Below are 25,782 nucleotides of genomic sequence, written 5' to 3' on the forward strand. Positions count from 1 at the left end.
TAGTAGCAAGTGTTAGTTATATTACACGCATACATTTATTGTTGCTCTTAATGTTAAGGGACTTATTCTGAAACATTTTTGGCCTTCAGCTTCTTTATCATAATTGTAGAACATCGTAACGTTCTGATGGAGATGGATTTAGATTATTTATTGACTGGATGTTTTTCATGAAACAGGGGTGGTGAACAGAAAGAATGCATTGAAATTCAGTAATGTGCATAATTCATCTATCATAATTTAACAAATGGAAAAGACTAAGACAAGCTGCCATCCATCACAATTATTTAACTGCACTCCAGGGTGAGTTAAATTATATTAAACAACTTTTGGCTTAACAGATTTGGAGAATTGTATTGAGCAAGTTGCATCTTCTCTATCAGTTTACTGCTACTGTTCAATGATTTACAGTTTTGACATTTCTTGCAAAACATTTAATTTGAACTAGAGATTTTTCAAAGCTGTTTGAGAAACAAACTTGCATAGATAAAGCATTATATGTGTCTAGCACATAAATAGCAGCAACAAAATCTACACTGGAAACTATACTACTGTAAGTCTGAATTATCCTTTAGAGGTACCTGCTTGTTCCCTGGATTAGAAGGTCGAGGGCCAGGGCCTTAAGGGAACTGATTTTCTAATTTAGGCATTTGTGTCCAAAGTCAAGGGGAGGTAAATCCCATTGCGATCCTGAGACTCTTTAACCCTTGGGTTTGGCAGGTGCCTCAGTTTCTTTGTTGCCTTGTTGAGATGAATGAACTAATGTACGTTGCTGGTATGATAGTTTAGCTAAACTAAACTTTCTCCCCATTAATATAAACTAAGCTAAATAAAGAGGAATATCCATTTAACCAAGTAGTTTCTTTGTACTTTTCTACATATATGACAATTAGCCATTTAATCAAATTCACATGCTGTGTGTTAGGTGAGAGAAAGCTAACAAATTTTTTTCTGAGTTCTGACATTGTCATAGAGACTGTCACAGAAAAGAAATTGCGATGTGCTAACGCTGAATTCCAGACCTTGGCACGTAATGATTTAGGGCGAGTATTTGCTTCTGGACCACGTCATTGACTGTGAAGGGGACTAGTGAAGATCGGTACAAATTATTGAGAGGATCGGTAGCAGCAATGCTGGTCGTGTCTCCACAGGGCAGGCTGCACCAGCTGTTGGACACAGCCCAGGTCTGCAGATAATGGACAGACGTGTTGCAGCACTGTTGCCAACTGCAGAGTTAAATCTTCAGCCTCTCATCATCTTAACAGGATGTGAAATACGACAGATTTAAGGACTGTCAGACTTTCTTTACTTTAAACTATTGGAATGTGGCTGCCATTGGACCCAGGGCATCAGCCTGGAGATTCTGTCTGTACTACAGGGCCACATCCTTGGCTGCTGCTCAGTGTAACTGCATGGGTGTGATTCAGCAGAGCTACTCAGCGCTGTGTGGCTTGGCTTGAAGAAGCTTAGGACCTGCCCCTGGAAATGCTAGATGGAGCAAACTGTTGGGCAAAATCCCCCCCACCCCGTGTTCTGCTGGGAGGCTGTGCTGAGCACAGATGTTGTTTCTGAAATGTTGCTGTTATGTTTTCAAGTGAGTTCATAATTTTGAATGTAGTACTGCAGTTCTTCTTGCACTTACGCACGAAATGGAAGTATTTCTGAAAAGCTTTTTGATTAAGGGGAAAAAAAAAAAGGAGAGAGGGGTGGAACCACAACTTGTGGATATTGAACTTCCAGTGTTCCTTGATGTACTAATGTAAACTACATAAGATGAAATGAAACTATGTTAATTTAATAGTCAAAAGTCATCCCCACAAACTTACCTTGGTGTCAGTTTGGGGGGTCTTTGCAGTGCTTACTCTCTTGGTAAGTAACTACTGAATTAGCAACATCATAACTACATGTCTGTGAAATGCTCTTCTGCATTCTTCACAAGTTCCGTACTGCTTTCAAAATATCCAGAGAAATCCTTAAGATGTTTCCACATGGTGGAATCTTTGAGTCATCAGAAATTTTTTAAAACCTTATATTGTATTTCTTCTCTCCCTAAGTGCAATAATATGATATAAATGTAATAGTTTTGAAGTGTTTTTTTTTAAAAAAAATCTTTAACTTTTGTGCATCTAATTGTTCCTTCTCTTATTTTCTGTCATGAAGTCTGTTCTTTGCAGAAGAGTCTGAGAAGGATTTCATTCTTAATCCAGTTTTTTTGATCTTTAACATACTGTCCTTACTATTTAATGCACCATCATTATGCTGAGGAAGTCACATCAATGCTGTCAGAGTTGGGGGGGAGGGGGGCAGTTAACTCTTCCCAAGTAGTGGTCTCTCCAGAGTTCCCATGCTCCTTGATTTGTTAATCCTGTTACTTTTTTTGGAGGTACATCTCTGGTACTTTCTTTTCTCTCATACATGCATACCATCTCCAAATATTTTCATATATTCCTAAAATTGGATGTGTCCATTTCTTGTCTTTGCAGAAAACCATTTTGTATGCTTTCCTCTCCTCCCACATCAGTTACTGCAGCATCTGCTGGTGTTCCTTTGTATAGCCCATTTGAAATCCAAAGTTGCATTCCCTGCTGTTGTGCTAGAATGAGTGTTCTTCGTACTGCAGCCTTTCCCTTGACTCTCCTTCTTCACTAAAAGCTTCCTGCTGTCAGCTTTTGTGGATTATCGTATTTGTAAGTTTGCTGGTGGCTGGGACTGCATCTTTCCTCCCCCTTTTCTTCCCTTAAGCAAGACTAGTTAGCTTTACCTACCCGTTACTTGAGGTCTCCTTGTAGCTATCTACAGGCTATCTTCCATTGCTGCTAGGCAAGGGACTTCTTCCACATGCTTATCTTTATTCAAAAAACATCTTCTAACCTGACATTGAGATTACGTGCAAGTAATTAGTCAACTGATTAGGATGAGGGGCAGTGAAAGGCAGCCTAAGATGATACTAATTAGGGGCTTTTGGCAATGTAGTGAAAGATAAACAGAGATGAATACAGAGACATGGGCCTTAAAGGCAAGGATTTACAGTTTTTAGTAAAGGATTTACAGTACCAAAGCTGTTGTTGATTCGCCATCTGTGAGAACTGCTGCAGCAGTGTTAATTTGAGATGTTATCTTGAGACTCCCTTTGGGTGGAACTGAGCATGATAGTGGTGTGCCCTCTTTAAAATAGTGAAGCCATCTTTGCTGCTTCATTTTTTGTTTGTCTGCTTAGGGTGGACCTTCACAGGGACTATTGTTTGCTGTAGCATAAAGACCTAACGATTTTGTTCTTGTCAGATTTGGTGAATGTCAAATGGGTCTACAGTAGTGCTGAGGATGTTGTAACGCAGGGATTAGCTCCCTGCAAAGAAAATGCCAGAGTTGGGGCATTACCATATATAAACCATAATGTCAACAACAAGCAAGCACATAAGGAGGCTCTAGTGCCTCTCCTTAGCTAGGAATAATGTGATCACAGGGCAGCTGAGTGAATGTGCAACATCCCCGTTGCCCTCATAGCCTGTATCTACCTGGCTCTGAGGTATGGTTGGTTCAAAGGACAGACTGTAAGTAGGCCATTTCTTCTGTTTTAATGTGTTTATCTCGGGAAAACAAAACAAAAAACAAGCAAAAGTGGTGTGGTTGATACTCTAGAGGGAAGGGATGCCATCCAGAGGGACCTTGACAGGTTTGAGAGGTGGGCCCGTGTGAACCTCATGAAGTTCAACAAGGCCAAGTGCAAGGTCCTGCAGATGGGTCAGGGCAATCCCAAACATGGATACAGGCTGGGCAATGAGTGGATTGAGAGCAGCCTGAGGAGAAGGACTTTGGGGTATTGGTGGATGAAAAGCTCAAGATGAGCCAGCAATGTATGCTTGCAGCCCGGAAAGCCAACCATATCCTGGGCCACAACAAAAGAAGCGTGACCAGCAGATCGGAGGAGGTGATTCTGCCCCTCTACTCCACTCTCATGAGACTCCACCTGGAGTACTGCATCCAGCCCTGGGGCCTCCAATGTAAGAAGGACATGGAGCTATTGGAGCAAGTCCAGAAGAGGTCTACAAAGATGATCAGAGGGCTGGAGCACCTCTCCTGTGAGGACAGGCTGAGAGCATTGGGGTTGTTCAGCCTGGAGAAGAGAAGGCTCCAGGAAGACCTTCCAGTACCTGAAGGGGCCTACAGGAAATCTGGCGAGGGACTGTTTACAAGGGCCTGGAGTGACAGGACAAGGGGTAATGGGTTTAAGCTGAAGGAGAACAGATTTAAATTAGATATTAGGAAGAAACTCTTTACTGCGAGGGTGGTGAGGCACTGGGAGAGGTTGCCCAGAGAGGTTGTGGATGCCCCATCCCTAGAAGTGTTTAAGACCAGGTTGGATGGGGCTTTGGGCAACCTGGTCTAGTGGAGGGTGTCCCTGCCCATGGCAGGGGGGTTGGAACTAGATGATCTTTGAGGTCCCTTCCAACCCAAACCATTCTATGATTCTATGAAATGTGGGAGGGGTGGGAATGGAGGAATGCCACTAGCCCTTTGGGACATGTCTACTGCTGAAAATCAGCAGAAAAGGAAAATTACTTTAGTATTCATACTGCACTTACCTTAAATAAGTTTCCAGTCTGCACGAATTTGAAGCTCGACTGAAATACTTTCCTAAAAAATTGGAAGGTAAATATGTTAACGAACAATAAGAAAAGTAAGAAATACAAATTTTATGTCATTGTGGTTGCTTTTGTTTAATTCTTGGTTGCTCTCAGGCTTACCTGAGGTTGGGGTGGGGGGGGAAGAGAAAATAAAAACTGTCCAAGAACACTGGAAAATATGGCTGAATGTAATGTGTGTATAAAATGCAGGACACTTGTCTTGTAAATGAGGCAGTTTTCTGCAGAAAGGAGATGCATGATTTTGTAGTACTCTCACAACTGTGGAGAAATAGGTGCATTTTGTCAACTATGGTTTAAATTTTACAGCTGTAAAATAACCTTCTAAGGAATAGAAACTATTAAACACAGTGAAACTGGCCATTCATCTTGCAACTACTAGTCTCAATTTTAGAGAACAAAAGCTTATTATAAATTTTTTCCAGAAAGTTCTCATGCACAGAATTTCCTGTTTCCATGAATGCTTGTTTAGTCCTTTATTTACTTTTGTTGAAGTCTGTTTCTGTAGCCCTATTGTTTGCAAATCAATGCCTTTCTAAATAAAATACCATGTTTCCCAGAACACTGCTAATCATTTCATGCCACAGGTGAGTTTTATTGCAATTTTTTTTCCCCTTGCAAATAAAACAAAGTGTGTGAAAGTGAAGAAGGGGGCGGGGGCAGGGAGGGAAGTTCCTAAAAGTCTCAGTCCAGCTTAGTGGAGTTTGTGAAAGGTCAGTGACTTCACTGACAGTGAGGATGTTGTCTGTTATAGGTGATTGTTTTACATCACTCCTCTGTATTGCTATGTATGTCATTTTTGTGAAACATGAAACCTACTAGCATCATAAAACCACATAACTATACTGATGTGCTTGTTTGTCATAAGAATAAGACATTTCTTTCCAGCAATATATAGGTGCTTACTTCTGTTTCCAGAAGTAATGCGGATTTGGAAATAGTAGAGGAAGAGAGAGTCAAATTTATATGCAGAATGTTACTAGTTGCGATGACAGAATTGTTGGGTTTATCCTTGTTAAGAAGAGAGGAAAAGTAAAATAGGTTATAAAAATGGGGAGAAAGTGGGGGGAAGAGGGGAAGGAGAAATGGATAGCTGTATGCATTAAAAAAAGTTAGGAATTGTTTAAAATTGTTAAGACAAAACATAAAAAGGGTGAATGGGTTGACCAAATAATCATAAGTCTGTCAAGCAGACATTAATCTGGTGTAAAATAATAGAATGGCTGCCTGGGAGTCAACCGTGTTACATAACTTTAATTCTTCATTAATTAATTTCAATCAACACAAGGCTATGGGAAAAAGATTTTTTTCTCAAGGGAATGTGATGTTTTGAGAGAACAAGTTTGACTTTTCAAAGATATGTGACATTTAATATTTGTAAAATGTTTGATTTGGTGCCACGTGACATGTTGAGTTAGAAATTGGAATGATAGAGAATCATCAGCATACATCAAGTGTGTTTTAAAAAAATGACTAATAGGTCTCAATAACATAATTGTAGTCAGTAATCAATGTGGAGTATGTGGAGGTCCTCTGAGGATTAATCTTAGATCTGACAGTGTTTAACCTTTTTATTAGTGATGACGAAGAAATATAGAGTCATTACTGATAAAAGCATGCAGATGACAACAGGGCTAGTGCCATGGTAAGTAGTGATCAGAGGAGAGCTAAGCGATCCTGAAAGCTGGAGTGCAAGAAAGCACTTTATGTTTTGACACAGAAATGAAGACATGCCTCCAGCCTGAAGAAACACTATCAAGGAACCAGTGATTGAAAAAAGACTTGGAAGGCATGCTTTTTGATGTCTGATTAGAAGTATCTGAACCAGGAGGATTACTTGGCATTTTTGTAGTGTCGTTGGAATACTTGATCTAGCTCAACCACCATCATAACTTGTGAAGGACAATAAACTCAAGTGAGCTCAGAAGAACAACCATGTTGAACTATTAAGTGTGTGGAACTCCTTAAATCTGCCACTAGAATCTATTCAATAAATCAAATGTACAATATTTGATCTGGATTTGCAAGCATGTTGTAGAGAAACACTGTTTAATAATTGAGGAGACCTGCATAGTGGCAGGCCACTAGTAAAACAAGTCTGAATGACTAAACGATTTTTAGCTGAGAATTAGGTGAATTAATATTTTTGGAAGAACCTAAGGGTTGAAGTGGACGTTCCTTTGGGAACTTTGGGATTGATGGGATGCACCCATGAGTTCTGAGAGCTGGCTGATGTCATTTTGCGAGGCCATTTTTCATAACTTTTGAAAGATCATGGTAATTGGGAGAGGTGCCTGAGAACTGGAGGAAAGCAAACATCATTCTTATCTTCAAAAAGGGCAAGAAGGAGGATCCAGGAAACTACAGGCAGGTCAGCCTCACCTCAGTCCCTGGGAAGGTGATGTAGCAACCAATTCTGGAAACCATTTCCAGGCATATGAAGGACAAGAACATCATCAGGAGCAGTCAGCACAAATTCACCAAGGGGAAGTGACCAACTTAATAACCTGCTATGGTGAAATGACTGGCTTGATAGATGAGGGGAGAGCACTGGATATTGCGTACCTAGACTTCAGGAAGGCTTTTGACACTGTCTCCCATAAGATCCTCGCAGACAAGTTGACGAAGTAGGGGCTGGATGAGCAGATGGTGAGGTTGGTAGAAAACTGTCTGAACAGCCAGGCCCAGAAGGTGGTGATCAGTGGCACAAAGTCCAGTTGGTGCTGTACCTGAGGGGTCTATACTGGGTCCAGTCCTATTCAACATCTTCATTAATGATCTGGATGATGGAACAGAGTGCACCCCCAGCAAGTTTGCAGATGATACAAAAGTGGGAGAGGTGGCTGATAAACCAAAGAGTTGTTCAACAAGGGGAAGTGCAAAGTCCTGCACCTGGTGAGGAACATCCCCCCCATGCACCAGTACAGGCTGGGGTCTGACCAGCTGGGAAGCAGCTTTGCAGAAAAGGGTCTGGTGGACACCAGGTTGACCATGAGCCAGCAATGTGTCTTTGCCAAAGACCACCAATGGTATCCTGGGCTGCATTAGGAACAGTGTTGCCAGCAGGTCGAGGGAGGTGATCCTTCCCCTCTGGGGAAGCTTCAGTGCTGGGTCCAGTTCAGGGCTCTTCAGTACAAGAGAGATGTGGACATACCGGAGAGAGTCCAGCAAAGGGCCACAAAGATGGTGAAGGGACTGGAGCATCTCTCCTATGAGGAAAGGCTGAGAGAGCTGGGAATGTTCATCCTGGAGAAGAGAAGGCTCAGGGGGATCTCATCAATGTATATAAACATCTGAAGGGACGGTGCAAAGAGGACAGAGCCAGGCTCTTTTCAGAGGTGCCCAGTGACAGGACCAGAGGCAATGGGCACACACTGGAACACAGGAGGTTCCCTCTGAACACCAGGAAACACTTCTTTTTACTGTGAGGGTGACTGAGCACTGGCACAGGTTGCCCAGGGAGTTTGTGGAGTCTCCAACCTTGGAGATACTCAGAAAGCATTTGTATGTTGTCCTAGGCAAGTGGCTGTGAGTGGCCCTGCTTTGAGCAGGGGGGTTGAACCAGATGACCTCCAGCCTTGAGGATAGTAAAAAGCCATCGGGAGATGGTCCTGAGCAGCCTGCTGTAGGTCAGTGACCTCCAAACTCTTTTGATCACACAGTAAAAAATCAGTAAAAAATTTTTGAGCGTGCATTCCCAATATTTGTATAATAATTTATAATTTGTATACACATACTACTATACAAATATAATTAATACAGTTAAAACATGCACAAAAAAAGAAATTTTAAAACAATAATATAAAGATGAAATAAACAGTATTTTTGAATTTTTTTTAGTAATGGTAAAAGACCCCTTTTTATTCTCTTAGCTAAAATATTGCTATTATTAATGCATTTTTAGGGACAGCTATGTGATTGTATATGCTTCCTTATTTTTTAAAATCTTGGTTTAACACTTTATGATGCAGCAATTCGAAGGTCTGCCTCTAAGTTCACTTTATTTCAATATTGATAACGTCAAAATTTTTTGACTGAGGTCTTGTGAGATCTGATTAGGTAGTCACTGTCATTAACCTCGTAATGTTGCTGACAAAGAGCTCTTACTGAGGAGAAATACCAGCTCTGCCATTTTCTTGTCTACTTGTACTTGCATTATTAGTGTCATCTTCAGACTTTGGTTTCTTTGCAGGAATTTTTGTAAGCCACTTGTCCATTTTGTGAGGATTACTTTATTTAAAACTAGATAATATCCATAAATCCACTTAATCAGGGACCCTGGAACTGCAATACCTTGCAATTTAAAGCAAATGATCAAGTGATGGTGTCACTGTCACCCCCTCCGTGTTAGGGAGGACCCACTCTTCCCCCGGAAATACGTGAATGTCTGACATACGGACCAAGTGAGAGTGCCAGCTGTATATTAAATATTAGTAAAGCTTAATTTCTTTCTTATTTTTATGTTTAAAAAAAAAAGCTGGAAGTTCTAATGTTTTCTTCCCACACCCCAATGGATTGTCTTGCGTGCACCCCACTTTGGAGACCTCTGCTCTAGGCTGTCCATGTTTGACCTCCAGAGGTCTCTTCTAACCTCAACCTTTCTGTGTCTCTGTGATTCAAGAATCTAAAAATGCTGAGAAGTAATTTTACAAATACATTTAAGTGACATGTTTGAGATGATGTCGTGGTGATAACTGGATTATTCTGTGCAAATGCCTCTTGCAGAGAGGAAGACAAACAAGAAGAGGACATAATAACAGGAGACAATTGTAGGGGACTGTCATGCTTCCACACCTGAAAGAGTGTGAAAATAGGGTTGTCCTGCTAGTTCATGGGAGCAGTACTTTGAAGGGCTGTAAACAGTTAGGAACATTTGCTGAAGTGAGAAAGATTTAACTGATCATCAGGATCTGTACATCATTATTAGGGAGGGAGGGAGAGAGAGGCATTTTGTGAAGGAAGTTAAAAAACCACCCACAACCAAAAAACAAACCACCTCCCCCCAAAACCCCAAAATTATTATACCTCCAAGTCCTAAAATGTTAAACATTATGGGAAAAAAAAATCCCATACATGCAAAACACACTGACTTACTGTATTAAACCCTTCTTCTAGCACGCTTTTAACTTGAACAAATATTACTTTGCTTTTCCAAGCTGTTCAGTTGAGGGCTATCACCCTTGGCTCCAAAAGGAGCAGAGGAACTGCAAGATGTGAATAGGTCAGGCTGGCTGAGAGTAGGATGGGGGACTGCAGTCTGAGATTTGACATGACATTAGGAGAAATACCGAATTCTACCCTTGAACAGAGTTGAGAGCTAAGAACTGAAATGGTGCTCAAATAGATTATTAAAGAAGAGAATGCAGTTATCTCGGTAACTATGACATCTCTGTGATTTAAAATGTTTAAAATATGTGATTGCATATGTCACTAAAAGATATGCTCTGGTTCAGGCAGGAATTAATTACTTTAAGTCCTGAGGTGTGTGCTGTACGTTGGGTTAGACTGGGTGATGACAGATGAATATATGAGTGTCTCACATCCACTTGAAATATCCCTGTGCTTGGACTGCATTGACACCTGACACACAATTCTTAGCACTCACTGAAGTCTTCAGACCTATCGGTTACCTCAAAAACAGAGGCCAAACCTAACTTTTATTAAGATTTTTAAACATTTAAGAAAGATGCATTTACGTAAGAAGAAAGTTGCCCCAAAAGCTCAACTGTTTATTGTTTTCTCTGTAAGTAATTAAAGGTAAACTAAGGCAGATACATTTTTACATGTATTGTGAAGTATCTGTATACACTGAATAACAAGTTATGTGATATTACTAAAATACTATAATAAAAAGTGGGTCCTTTCAAGTAATTAAGCCAAAAAACTCTGAGCTAGTCTAAGCTATCATAAATCAGTGATACTGTCCTAATCTATACTGTTTGGAGACATGAGTGTACATTTAGCGTTTATTAGATTATCCTATCCTGAAGTGAACTTTGGCAACTGAGAGGGCAAGACCTTCCCAATTTAGTAACGTCCTGGGGTCCCAGGAATATTGGACCCCTTTCATAAAGGATCACAGATGGTTATCCCGGTGTTACTACCTGGACAAAACATCCCTTTTACCAGGCATGGAGCAGGAATTAGTGGAAAGCAAAAAATAATTTGAATCAACCTGCCAGTCCTTGGATTTGCCAGTACTTAAGTACCACAGTCACTCACTCACAGACCTGAAATGGTTTCTACAAGGTTTAGAAAGCATGAAGGTCTGTGTGACCTCGATTTGTCTTTTTGTGGTGGTACAACATTTCAGTGAGTTTACTACTGACTTAATCCTCTTATAGGCAAGAACTGAAAGTAACTATTTTATCTGGGTAGTGTAGTGATAGCGCCCTGTTCTGCTATGTGGGAGATTCAAGAAGTCGCTCCTTGGGTCATATAAGCTTGGGCATGTCAATGTTGCAGCAGTAGTGTTTTTAAGACTCAAAAATGTGGGTCTCTCTTATAGTTGATAGACCTTGTGAAAATGTCAGAGGTTTCTAAAATTAATTATTTCTTCTCCTTCTGGGAGGAGGTTATAGACGTGATGAATGAAATAAAGTATAATTTATTGCAAGAGATAATGACTAAAAATGAGAAAAAAAAAAAAGCAGTAGCTAACTACATTTAAAAATAGAAAGTTATTTATACCTGTAGCACAGTGAAAGCCTGTTGTGCTGACTGAATTTAACAAGCAAACCTGAGATTCAGCCTTGGCGCTGCTAACGACTGGAGGCGTTATTGATGTAGTGAACTAATTACCCGTGTGATGAAGTTGCCTGCTGGAGGTTTTTGACTGCTTCATCACTGTGGCACCTCCTACAGGTTAATTCATTGAGCAGCGCAGGTAAAACCTCCAGATGGAGGTCCTGCTCTCTTTTCATCCAGGCACAAAGAGTTGTACTGACAGCAGTAACTAAATCGAGATGAATATTTTCCTGAATTATTGATCGAGTAGCTGGAGCTGTAGCATAGAACTAAATGATTTGGGAGGCATCTGTAGCAGTTCATAGTCACTGCATGGGAAAACGCATACACAGTAACTTTAAAAAGCAAAACAAAATGAGTAACAGCCCCTCTCACCTAAAGGAAAGCACCCAGATTAAATGCAGCAGAAAACCTGGAGATTTAAAACAGAAAAAATAAGAGTGGGGGAATTCTTCGATTAGCAGGTAGGGAAGGGGCTCCATGGGCTTCAATATCTATTTGAATTCTTTATATAAAATTCTTTTATGGCATTTGTTCTCAAATGCTCAGTATATGCATTAAAATCTGGGACATAAACAGCTCATTTAATTAGATGATAAACTATTTCACTTAAAATTTATAGGGAAAAATACCATTTGTAAGATAGTCTAATAACAAATGGAATGAATACCAATGTGTCCTGCCTATTTTTTCATTTGCTGTATGCATTGCTGAAGTAGAATATAAAAGTCTAGATTTGGACAGAATATATTGAAGTTTGATATATCGGGCAGAAGAAATATAAAATCAATCTTAACATTATTAGTTCTTCAAAAATATTTTAAGGTTGTGGAATCCTTTATACAAAAATGTTTAGTGGGGGGTTTTTGTTTGGTTTTTATTTGTGGTTTTGGGTTTGGTTTTTTGTTTTGGTTTTTTCAATTGTGGTATAGCTTAAAAGCCTCTGAGACCAGCAAAGCTAACACTGCCTTTGTTCTTTACTTAAAGCTAGAAGTGTATTGTAAATAGTCTGGATTTCTCATCCAAGCTTAATATGCTGTTATCTAACAGGATGCACTAAGTGTTCTGTAACAACTGCAGAACTCATCAAACAAATGGAAAGATTAGTCCTGAAATCAAGCTTCAAACTTTTATTTTCTCACAATCAATAGGCAAGTAATGCATGTTGGATTTATAATGATATTGAGATTGACTGCTTAAATCCTTTTTAAAGTTCAAAGCTGGAAACAGATTGTGTGTACAAGCAATTCACAGTAGAGTTTCTAAGTAGGGGCTTGTGATAAGTAAGTGAAATGGGGTTTGACTGAAATGGCCCATCAGCTCCATATGGATTTAGCAGGAAGATTTCAGGCTCAAAAAGACAGAGGTTTAGAGAAGCATCGAGCATTGGTTTCACATCACCTGAGATTGTTGGAGTCTGTCTTCTGGGAGACGTAAAGACAAGATGCTCATTAAAAATGAGCGGCACCAGGGAGAATGATTGAGCTTGAAGTACACTTGTGATTTTTAGCTTGGAGAGTTTAAAGGTGAAGATACATTTTAAAAGATCAACTGGCAGATGAGAAGAATCCTGTCAGGTTTCTCAATGAAATCCCTTTATATATAGATAAACAGGATATTGTAGTAGCTTTTGACAACACAAAAAAAAAACCCAAAACAAAAAGCTTACTGAGCTCAGAATGTCCTGATAGTTGGATGAAATGATAGTTAATCTCTTAGCTATCAAAACTGGATTTGATAAAACAAGTTGTCTTCAGTCCTGCTAACTGATAACTTCAGAGGCAGTATTAACTGTCTGTGAAAGTTGTGGAAGCCAGAGAAGAAATGAGTCTTGGGGCTCACTTTGAGGATATTCTACACTGTACTGGCACTCCAGCTGTGGTATCTGGGTTTGCTGTGGGCCCAGTGTCTCAGAGCTGACTTTTACCTGTTCCAAGGCTTTGAACTATTTCACACTGTTGTATTCATTGACCTTAGAAAAACATGATACTGAGCTTTATAATCAGAATTTAGCTTCTTATTTGTTTCTGATGTAATCTGTGCTGTTAACAGATACAGTTGTAGTAGTTATACAGTAGTTAATTTAAAATATCACAGGTTTTGATTATTCTATAACAGCATGAAGGTTGCTTGTCAATGTCTGTCCATTGACCTAACGCTGTATGGCAAGGAACGAACAAAGCAACTTTGACCTATGAAGTAAGACTTTTTTTTTTTTCAGTCAGAGCAAGCGTTCTTTAACTCAATCTGAATTGTAAATTTATGTGGTAAATGTGTTGAAGCAACACAGTGGTTTTTCTCACAGTCTCATAGCATGAAATGCAGCTGAAGGCTGATTTGTTTTGTGAAAACTTGTATGACTCTTGGCACAACTGCAGACAAAAGAGCAGTGGCTGCTTACTGTGTTGCTTATTCTTGCCTTTGTTCACATTCATTCACTCATGTACATCCATTAGAACGTGGGGGGAAACTTTTGGGGGGATAATTGAATAGCACAATTACTAACTAAGAATGAAGATGTTGGCTTTTAGTAATTTTAAGGAAAAAAAAATGCTATTTTTCAAAATGACTAAGAAGTACCTTAGTGGCAATCTGAGAACGCTGGGATCAGGCGCTTAATGGTTTTGTGAGTTGAATGGCTGGTAGTGCTGGCTGTGGGGAAGGTGGTTCGACTGTCTGTTATCAGGCCGTATTTCCCCAGAGCCTTAGGATGGATGTAGCATGAAAAGGTTTGTCCTCATGACAAACCGAAAATCTAATACAGTGTTTCCTGGATGGATGTTAGAGAGATGGTTTGGTGTGGTCTCATAATCACAGCCTTACTGATTGTATGTTTCTTAGGTTACGCTGTGTTTTAAAGAAAGCAAAGTGTCGGGGTGAGCAGACCCTTTATTATGATAGATTTTGGCTGCAGGGTATGCATTTCAAATCCCTTCCTCCTAGCTAGGGACGGGGGGGGGGGGGGGGAAGACTGAGTATCCCCACCGTTTTTTCCTTCCTTCTGAACTGTATGTTATTTCATCGCAGATTTTCCAGTGTTACATTTCTTTCTTGCACAGGTGACCCTGTGCAGTTTTGTATTGTTTCCCACTTGTACAGTTTTGTATTGTTTCTCAAACGCCTTCCCCTGCTCTCCTCTGCCCTCCTCTGGACAAATCTCTCTGGGGCAGCTCTACTGTGATGGTACACAAAGATGCTGGGGTACTCAAATGAGGTGAAATGGAGTAAGCAGGTTTTAGGATAAACAGTTAAAACGTGGAATTAACGTGGAGCTACTGAAAGCAGATAGCCGTCGTCTTTCCTTTTGTTGAAATTTGCCTGTCTTTAACAGATCAGCAGAACTGCTTACATCCCTCCTAAATACCATATTGAGTGATTAATGGTGAGTGATTCTTCAGCTTACCCTTTCTCAGGGCAGCACTTTACCTAAGGAAACAATTTAGGTTTTTGCCTCTAGGCCTTGGTAGCTCTTTAGGAGCAAATGAAACCAGAAAAAAAAGAAAGAAATCAAATAAGTAATTTCTTACTATGTTTAGATGTTCACTTTTTAATTCTAGCTGCGCATGCTTGGGCATGTTTTGGTGATAGCTCTCCTCAGTGAGCTGAAAGGAGAAGTGAAGGTAAAATTGCAAGAAAATCCAAGTGAGGAAAGGATAGAGGCATTCTACATAATAATTAAATTAATAGGGGCAGCTTCGGTTACCAACATAAGAAATCACAAGTAGCTGCCAAGTGGAAAAGAGATACCTGTGATATGTATTTTGTCCCTCGGCTGCAGGTGAAGTGCTGCAGAGTACTGCTTCAAAGTCACGACTGGCTAATGTATGGCCCGGGAGCCAGGGCTGAAAATTACCCTCTTTCTTCTCTTCCTTAGGAAAGAGCACAGAAAACATTGTCATGTGTTTTACTGTAGTTTTTCAAAACAGAGGTGTCATTTCGAGTCCTTTTAGAGGTACTGCATGTTAACTTGTCAAAAGGAAGTATACCCAGTTGTTACCTTCTGTATGTATTACTGCAATGTGTACATCTGTTTCCCGCCCTCCCAATTCGTCCTTACTAGTCTCCATTTCAAGTAAATGGGGGAAAAAAAATACCTCTCCCACATCTCTCTTCTGTAGCATCTGTTTTCTTTGCCAACAGAGGTGATTGAATGCTTTTACACATTTAATAAAGGGGTTTTGTGCACTCCTGGGTGGTAGCTATAAAAATAAATTAAGTGAATCCTATGATATAAACTATATGAAGGAGGTGTTCAGTTGCATTTTTGTTTTTCTCAGGAGGCTTATTCCACTGGCAGAATATGTTTTGAATTTTTAATTCTATTTTAAGTATGTGAAAAGAAGTTTCCTTTTGTTAGTTATTTATAGGTCAAAGCTCTATGTCGAAACATTTCAGGCAGTTTATGGATTTTGATGCACGGTTTTGTCGTATATTTGTGGTAAACAAGATATAAACCATACGGGAAATCTGCCTTTTATTTATTCATTTTTGTAGTGGTTTTGACCACAATCCAGAATTTCGGCAGGTTGAGTCAGGTCCAAAACACAAGTACATCACCTGTCTCCCTTTTGCAACTGGTATGCCCAATGTGATCTTTTTAATAAGCTATATACATCTGTAGGTTAAATCTATGTTAAAAATTGGACTTCTAGTTTTCTTGAAAAGTCATTCTGAAGTACTTATCCTGTGGAGATTTTTTTTCTTACAAGGCTTTCTTTCAAAAAAGTTATCATAACAATATTTATTACATTTATAAAGTAAATTCCTAGATTTGGAACTCCATTTAATCATTACATTAATTAAAAAAAGGGTACAAAGCTATGTATACAAAAAGAAATGAAACTGAAAAAAAAACCCAAAATAAAAAACCCTGCAAACCATCAACCCCCCAACTGCCACAATTTATCCATAGCAGCTATTTGTAGGAGTGTCTCTTTTAGTGGTAACTTGTGTTGGACTGGAAGACCAGCTAATAATTTTAACACCCAGCGTGATATCCTTCCCTATTACTAAAGCATAAAATCCAAGTGACTTTTGAAAATATGCTTGTTTTAATAATACCTTTCAAAATAGCATTTCCTAAATACATTTCTGCATTATCCTATACTTTCCTTTATAGATTGAACACTCGAATATTTCTTTTGGTAGATGTGTTCTAATTAATGACAACTGCCAGCAGGGATATAATCTGTGTATGTAAGCATACATCTGCACTTGCCTGTATAATCCGTGCCATACATTAAGAAAAGCTATCACTAATGCAAAATCAAACACCCTGGCATTAAAAAATGCCAGAAATAAGCTTGCTCACAGAATGTTAATGTGCACCCGTTTTCCCACGGGCCTGCATATTATTTGCTTACACGAGATGGGTGATATTTATTTTAGGAGCCCTTATTCAATGTCCTGTCTTTTATCCTTGGTGAGTGGTGTCTGTTCCTATGCCTTCATATCTAAAAGGAGTTTAAATGCACATTTTGAGAGGAAACTGTTCCCTTTTTTCAAGGCTTTTCAGTAGAATCCAGGAACCCAAATTTTGAATAATTCTTAGTATCTATTAGGCAAGTGTAATTTTTTTAGAAAACATTTTATTTGCCTAAATGTGGGCAGGTTTCTAGGGGAAGTTAGAACTGACAGATATGTCTTCCATAAAATGCAACTTTACTACCATGTCCCGCGTCACCAAAACTGAAGCGGTTTTGGAGACATTTGTGTTGATTCAGTTTCTGTCAGGTAAGTGGAGGGAGAACAGAGAGAACAATTGTAAATGTTTTATGAACATGTGGTGAGCTTTTGAGGTCTCATAAATAACAGCTTTAAATGTTTATCTGAAACGATATTTTTCTGTATTACTGTCATCACCTGCAATACTGCTGGAATTGGGTCTGTGAATTCAGAACTCTCTAGCAGTCTCATACTGCCTTTTCCACATATCTTAGCACAATTTTCTATCATTTTCTGTCTGTTATTCTCCTTTACAGCTAGAATTAATATCTGGCCTTTCTTAGTTGCAAAATACATCCTTTTACCTCATCATCTTTGCTCTGACTCATGAGATTTTTCCAGATAATTCTTCCGTCCTCTACCTCTTTCAAAACCCTTTCTGCGCATAGCCGCAATCAGAGAAGTTCTTTAATTGTAAAATCTGTTTTCTCTTGCTCTTCTCCCTCAACCTGGTGCATATGCAGACTTAACAAAATGTAGATACAGTTTTAAATTAGATTGAGTTTATGCAGCACATGGTTTTTCAGACTCCCTGACCAGTAATCTAGATTACAGTATTATTTTACAGCTCTGAACACTTGCCTCTAGCATAAATCAAAAACTTGGTATATTTACCAAAATGTTGCATTTTAAAACAGACTACTCACTGTTGAAAGCTCACTTGTAAAACCTGGATAGGATTTTTTTTGGCGTATGTCACTGCAGATAGGTGGCAGCTCTCTGTGCACTTTGGAGGCACGCAGAAAAGAGTTTCTTTTGCTACATATCTCTGAGCTAGCATGTCTTGAAAGTCCTTTTAATGTATAATGCTGTAACACCTTTGAAAAGGCAGATGATAGAGCCTTTTTTGCTGGGAATCTACACACAAAGCAGAATCCAGGCAGGCCATTATGTCCAGGTTCTAACATGTTCTTTAAGCCATCCATTTATTTAGCTGTAGTTAGTTCACTTGAAGCTTTATTGGCTCAACCATTTATTGAGTTCACAGAGGTGAACAGTTTTGCATTAGACAATTTTTGTCATCGCCCTATGTTTAATAGAAGTTATACAGCAGACTAGACCTGTCATACAGGTTTAGACACAGCATTTTAATTTATCTTAAAAATTATTCATTGATTCCCACTTTTGCTTTCTCTGTTAGCCAGTTTAGAATTGAGAATGGCTTTTTATTTTCCATTTTATGACTTTTTACCTGCCCCCAAAGGAGTAGTTGCTTATTCTCTGATTTCAGCTAGAGGCTCAGGATCATGGAATCATAGAATGGTTTGGGTTGGAAGGGACCTCAAAGACCATCTAGTTCCAACCCCCCTGCCATGGGCAGGGACACCCTCCACTAGACCACGTTGCCCAAAGCCCCATCCAACCTGGCCTTGAACACTTCCAGGGAGGGGGCATCCACAGCTTCTCTGGGCAGCCTGTTCCAGTGCCTCACCACCCTCACAGCTAAGAAGGATCCTGTTTTCCTAATGCTGTGTTTCTCAGATAATTTTTTAATTGTCATGAGAGTGTCTAGATAGGATGATTGCCCTGAAACCTAAAATTTTAAAAATGTAGAAGCAGCACAGGGCAGCACAGTAATGCTGCCTCATCATCCTGAGCAGTAACCCTTGAGGATGAAAGCTGGTCAAGCTTAGCAATTGCAGTTTGTCACATTTTTCAGTTATTTCACTTTTAATTTGCCTTGGTATGTTGTCCAGGTAATGTGCTTGGTCCATTGCTGTTGGGCGCAGCAATAGCTTGGTTTGGGCAGAGGCTCCTTTTTTATACAGAGAACGAAAAGTTCCATTGCCTAATAAGAAATTAATCTTTCACTACATTATCAAAGCCCCCTAATATGACATGTGGTCTAGACACCCAGCTTTCAGATCAGCTATCAAAATCTTTATTTCTGTTCAAAGAATAGCAACATTGTACTTAGAGTTAATCAACATAAATACATGTCCAGTATGAAACTGAATATACAGAGACAACAGAATTTAGAATACCTTAAAAATAAGATAAAGCAGACTATTAATAAAACATGGGATTCAGAACTCATCTTCTGCGTTCACTTATTCTGCAACTGAATTCACGGTACTATGGCAGACCAGAAACCACAAGGTTTTGCTGTAAATAAAAAATGTATTTTATCCCAAAGCAGGGCGCTTGTGTCAGTTCTAGTATGCATATATGTCCCCTGCCAATGCTAGCATTGATACTCATAAGCATTACAAGTTTTAGCACTTGCACATTTGGCAGCAAATTTTTGATGAAAACTACATATTGATCTGAGAGCTTTGCAGTATATAACAACAACAAAAATAAAGCAGTGTCCAGCATAAGTTGAACTTTTTTCTATGTTAGTTTTTGTCACTTAACTGATTTTCTCTTCTATTATTCTACTTTTTTATAAGGTATTCTTCTAGAATACTTCATAACAGATGTGATGATCTGTAACACAGAGAATACTTTGAATAAAACTTTATTCACATTAGGAAAAATATAGTGTATTCTTTATCCCATTTACTTTAATTGGTTGCTTAAATTATCTTCCTGGTTTAAGCTTATAAAGTTTTCAAGATCTAAAATAATTCAACCAAATAAAAAATAGAAACGTGCAAAAAAGACTACATTTGGGCAATGGCATAGTTATATTGAACTGGATTCATGATGGTTAAATGGATAATTGCAGCTGAAAGAACAGGTGAAAGGCTGTAATAGACTGTGTTGCATTTTGTGCATTTGTCAATTCAGTTCCTCTTAGGAATCCAAAAATATCTATAAAATGCAGCATAAGCCAAAGAATATTAATGGGATATGTATCTCCTGTTTTACTTATAAATATTTCAGTCAGCACAGAAGTCATTCTTTAAAATATAGTTCGGCTATCCAAACTGTAATGCCAGTGTAACAGTCATGGAAGTTGCTTTGCTTGATTAAACTATATAGCAGACAACACACATTTTGAATGTTGTTATAAATTCTAATAGCAAAAAATGGGCAGAATTTCTCAAATGTGCTAGCTGATTATAAACAACTGCCTTTCTTGGCAGTGGCTCGTGTTTCAAAACAGTGCAAATGATGAGAGACATTCTTAGCCCTTGTTGATATCATATGTGGGTAACTTTTTATGAAGTGAAAACCTTGTACAGTAAGAACATTGTGATTAGAAAATACACAAAGCACTGCAGAAGAAGGCAGGAGGGCTTGGGAAGATGCAAATGTAGGGTTTTGTCAAATGTCGTGACCCGTTTCTAAAGAACTTCATCTTATTTGTAATACAGAACTTCGGGGAGCAGGCGTAAGCCATTAGGGCTGTCGAGGACTCTTGATTTACAGTAATTGTTACTTGGCTAATTTGGATAAGCTTCCCCCCCCCCCCCCCCCCCCCCCCCCGTTTCGTTTTGTTCCAGTAAGATGTTCTGTGCTATTCTTATAGTTCAATCTATAAATTTGTCTATACTTCCAACATCTACGTATGTCATGTATGCTATTTTAATCGACAAAAGACTTTACAAAAAGTCATGGCTGTGCAAAGCCTTCAGTAGTATTCATCTTATCCTTAGTAGCTGGCTGTAGAAAGAAACGTGGCTTGACGTCTGTGCTGTTAAAAGATCTTATATATGCTAGTCAGTTCTCTGGATAGGTGGCTGTTCAGCTTGATTGCTTGTAGTAATACTTGCTACAGTTTGGTTATTAGTTGGTGGGGAGGGAAGTGACTTAGGAATGGAAGGAGGAGTTCAAAGGTTCTTTTTAAACTCTTTCTATAGCAGATGGGAAGATTAGATACCCATTTTGCGGAAGTCATAAGATAGTAAATTCACAAAGGTTTGAAGGATGTAAATGGCAAAGATAAAAGAAAAAAAGAAATCCTGACAGTGATTTAGCGATAGACTCGCATGAGCAATGAAGAAAAGCAAGCAGTGAGAAACGGCCCTGTGTTGACAGACAAATGGTCTGGACAAGTAGAACTGTCGTGCTATTTATCCAAGTTTTTGACATCTTCCTAACTAGCAAGAAGGAGAGAAGCCTTTATTAACCATCTGGAATCACAAACTCTTCCCTTTTTTACAGTATTGGACATTTTGCAACGCTTGGCTGTGCTTCTGGATTTGAGCAAGAAAATACTTTAAACTTTCCTGTGTCTTCTAACTGCTAGAGATATGTGCGATGCCATGAGTTATGGGAGCTATTCTGTACGTTTATTAGTTCTGTGTATGAACTGTAAACTCTTAATTTTTACCAGCTTTTTTTGGGTGTATATTTTTTACCAAGCTTGGCTACATTGCACACTACATAACTTGATATCTAAATTTATGTCCTAGTATTGTTTGCATTACCATTGCAAGGAAACTACCATTTGCTTCACCAGTGGTTTGGGTTTTTTTTTTTTTTTTAAATTTTTTAAACCACAAATAGGTCTGTGAAAGGTGATGTTTTGCTTTTGTGTCTGAAACTTAATTTGTGGCAGCTTTTATTAAGTACAAAGTAATATTTATGCACGTACTAGAACAAATCTGTAAACGGCTGCCTAATTTTCTAAGCCTTCCCACTGGAAATGTTACAGATGCTATTTGATATACTTTATACAAATCTCTGTTATTTCTGATTTTGTTTAACTTTAGGAAAAAGATCATTTATATCTGTTGTTATCACTGAGGTGAAATATTAGAGTTTGGAGTTGCAAGGTCACCTATCTAGTTGACCCAAGGGAAGCCAGTTGATGTCATTTTTTTTAGATTTCAGTAAAGCTTTCGATACTGTCTCTCACAGTATCCTTCTGGACAAAATGTCCAGCATACAGTTTGACAAAAACATAGTGCGATGGGTGAGCAGCTGGCTGGTGGGTCGGGCCCAAAGAGTTATGGTAAACGGGGTTACATCAGGCTGGCGGCCAGTCACCAGTGGGGTTCCCCAGGGCTCCATTTTAGGGCCAGTTCTTTTTAAAGTTTTCATAAACGACTTGGATGTAGGACTAGAAGGTGTTGTGAGCAAGTTTGCAGATGACACCAAATTGGGAGGAGCTGTCGATTCCGTCGAGGGTGGAGAGGCCTTGCAGAGAGATCTGGACAGACTGGAGAACTGGGCAATCACCAGCCGCGTGAGGTTTAACAAGGGCAAGTGCCAGATTCTGCACCTGGGAAGGGGCAACCCTGGCTATACATACAGACTGGGCGATGAGACGCTGGAGACCAGTCATGCTGAAAGGGACTTGGGGGTCTTGGTCGACAGCAAGTTGAACGTGAGCCAAGAGTGTGCCCAGGCTGCCAGGAAGGCCAACCATATCCTGGGGTGCCTCAAGCACAGCATTGCTAGCCGGTCTAGGGAAGTGATTGTCCCGCTCTACACTGTGCTGGTGCGGCCTCACCTCAAGTACTGTGTGTAGTTTTGGGTGCCACAGTACAAAAAGATCATAAAACTGTTGGAGAGTGTCCAAAGGAGGGCAACAAAGATGGTGAAGGGTCTAGAGGGGAAGACGTATGAGGAGAGGCTGAAGTCCCTTGGTTTGTTCAGCCTAGAGAAGAGGAGACTGAGGGGAGACCTCATCGCGGCCTACAACTTCCTCACGACAGGGAGCGAAGGGGCAGGCGCTGATCTCCTCCCTCTGGTGACCAGTGATAGAACCCGAGGGAACGGAATGAAGCTGCGACAGGGGAGGTTTAGGTTGGACATCAGGAAAAGGTTCTTCACCGAGAGGATGGTCGGGCACTGGAACAGGCTCCCCAGGGAAGTGGTCACAGCACCGAGCTTGCCTGAGTTCAAGAAGCGTCTGGATAACGCTCTCAGTCATATGCTCTGATTCGGCTGGTCCTGTGTGGAGCCAGGAGTTGGACTCGATGATCCTTATGGGTCCCTTCCAACTCAGGACAATCTATGATGCTATGATTCTATGGTGCACTTAAAATTGTACAGAAAGATGTGGTGTCCAGAGGTGCTAATTTCCCTGATATACCTGGAGCTAATGAAGACTTCCTCTAGAAAGATATTTTAGAACAGAGAACAGTATAGGATGACCTGTATCCAAGGGCAGGGCAAACATGGTATGTTTGTAAAGACCAATGGCACTGTAAGAGAACAAAAAATGACATTATCTGGTGATTTCATATAAAATTAATTTCTATTGAAGATTATATGCTTGCAAAGTGCTTGTCATGAATCTCAAATTTAAACTAGGACTAGCTGTTAGGAAGGCTGGACTTCAAGTAGGTGAAGCTTGTCAGGTATGATGAAATTTTGTCTTCTACTGTGCTATTTTTGATGAGGTATTCTGTAATGCCTTTTATAACATTCTAGGAAAATTTAGATTTTTAAAGTCTTTTTTTAAAGCTAGGTTTTTGTCTGTTTCCTATTTTTATACAGCTTGGCAAGGCTAAGCCTGCTGTGCCAGTGGACAGATAGCAAAGATGATGAATAGCCCTAAAGTTTAGTTTTGTTTGAACAGCTGCAGAATTTACTTTAATATGGAATGAAATATCTATGACTAGGGTTATATTTGTTTTCCTGAATAGGAAAGATGTCATTCTTCACTGGAGTGAGACATCAAACATCAAAGAAAACAGAATTTTGTAACCCTATGTTAGTCTCTTGTTAGAAGAGAATGATGTAAAAAAGCTGGACAAGTTTTCTCTGTACCAAAGGGAGAAAGCAAAGCTTTTCTGTGTTTTTGTGGATAGTGTTAGATTCCATTCTTCTAAATCTGTTACATTAGTTTTTTCTCTGCCCCAGCTTGGGATAGTGTGAGCTTTTATAACATGTTATTCTTTCCTTGGAAAAGACTTTGGAAGAGAATGGGAAAAAGAGAGGAAATAATACTGTTCTTCCGGAGAGTTTGAGGCTGCGCATAGATGGGCATTTCGAGGTAGCTGTGCTGTATTGTGCCAGGGGCGCTGATCCCACAAACACCCAGGCTGGCACTAGTTTGCAGTGCAGTGCACCTGGGAGCATCTACGCCTTCCCTTACTTGGAAACCAAGATAGATGAGTGCCACTTGAAGTTTCAGTGCTTATGCTTTTCTTCTGAAATGTGGAATCTTGGGCATGGAGTAGATTGTTTTTCCCAAAGAATGCTGAACGTTCAATATTTTGATGTTCTGAGTTTTACTGCTTTTTATTTTGCTGATTTGGTTTTGATACCTGATGATCGTATCATAGGAAAAAAATATCTGCAGTTCTAAATTTGTTCTGTTACCCTTGAGATTTTGTTTTCATGGAAGAAGGTTTTATTCCCCCTAAAAAAAGTGATGATTAATAAATGTATGATAATTTGTATTAAAAGACATTTAAAAATTTTGCAACTTGCATTGAATTGTGTTGTAGTTGTTAGGATTGGAGATTCATAATCTGTTACCTGCATGCCTTGTTTGATTTTTATCTTTGTGTTTATTTTACAGGATGCTGTACTTTTGATGAGCCTCTTAGTTCCTGTGGCTATAGTCAGTCAGATGATGATGATCTTAACTGGGATCAGGTGAACACACCGATAAAGCCCTCCTCAGGTCAAGGGATGCCATCTGGTTGGTCTTCATTTTCCTTTGTTTCTCTTTGACATTGGCTTATGTATTATTGTTAGAATGCTGCATTGTCTAAATCTGTTTGTTAATTGCAATACTTAGATCTTCCAAGTGATTTTTCTGAGGGATATTTTGTAAAGAAAAGGTTTTGTTGTGTGGGGAAAATAAAGGTTAGAAAGTAGAAATAGAAACTTGGTGTCATCATGGAAGGCAGAAAGAAAACAGAATGATATCATGAAAATGAATATGAAGTATTACTAGAAACAGGCACACAGGACTAGTCAGGAAGACTCAAAGGAAGAGACAATAGTAAGAGATAAAACAAAGGTGGCCTTAGGCATTGTCATTAAACGACATATTAATCAAAATCTGTTCTGAAAAGAAATGGAAACCGAAAAAGAGGTGAGAGAAAAAGGAGAGGAGAGGTATCCCAAAACAAAGGGCCTCAATGATGTGTTTGTTGTGTTTAAAAGACAGTTGTGATAATACTGTTTAATGTACTTCATGCACTGCATGCAGTTGGACCTAGTTCCACAGCAACAACCCTTGCATTCTGTTGAACTACAAACTTTGGTACTACAGTCATTCCGTTACCACTTCACCCACACAAATCCATAACATCTAACCATTGGTTTTAAAGTATTCACTAGGCTAAAATTTATTAATTATTCTTTTTTCATGTTTTTATCTAGGCATGTTAAGAGTTCCCCCCATGTACTTATCTCCATCTCCTGGGCAATGATTGCCTGCAGCCCACCTCAGCACCTTCTTTGGCTTTTAAAGACTGAGCCTCCTGTGGCTATTGTCACCTAAAATTAGCCAAACCAAAAAGACCACTTCATAAAGTGGTCTTTCACCGTTCACCATTTGTTGCATCATGGGACTTCTGCATTAGCCTCATAATTTAGTGTAAATATATCCAGAACACTTAAAAGCATTGCAGATATCCTGGTGTTTCACATCCATTTTAAATAGATCTTTAAAGCACCCGTAATGTACTTTGGCGTTTGCGTAAAATCTCTTTAATAGTTGTCCTTCCCAAGAAAATGTTCCTCCCTTATTTTTGGATAGGGAAATAGGAGATGAACAGTGTGAATCTTCAGAAGTGACTATGTAAACAAAACCTGAACGTATGCAGTCATCACTAGTGGACTAATAAATGAATGCGTTAATGTACGATAT

The 25,782-nt window shown here is 39.4% G+C and overlaps 1 protein-coding gene across 10 annotated transcripts in view; it reads left to right on the forward strand.

Annotated features, from left to right (window-relative positions):
• The window catches only part of PTPRM (protein tyrosine phosphatase receptor type M), a 502,968-nt gene that overhangs the window by 100,491 nt on the left and 376,695 nt on the right, over positions 1-25,782 (forward strand). For all 10 annotated transcript variants that reach the window (XM_054814410.1, XM_054814411.1, XM_054814416.1 and 7 more), the window contains one exon: positions 24,481-24,603. In XM_054814410.1, coding sequence (XP_054670385.1) covers positions 24,481-24,603 — 123 coding nt within the window. The remainder of the gene's footprint in view (positions 1-24,480; positions 24,604-25,782) is intronic.

The sequence above is a fragment of the Grus americana genome, chromosome 2, assembly GCF_028858705.1.
Source record: "Grus americana isolate bGruAme1 chromosome 2, bGruAme1.mat, whole genome shotgun sequence".
NCBI lineage: Eukaryota > Metazoa > Chordata > Aves > Gruiformes > Gruidae > Grus > Grus americana.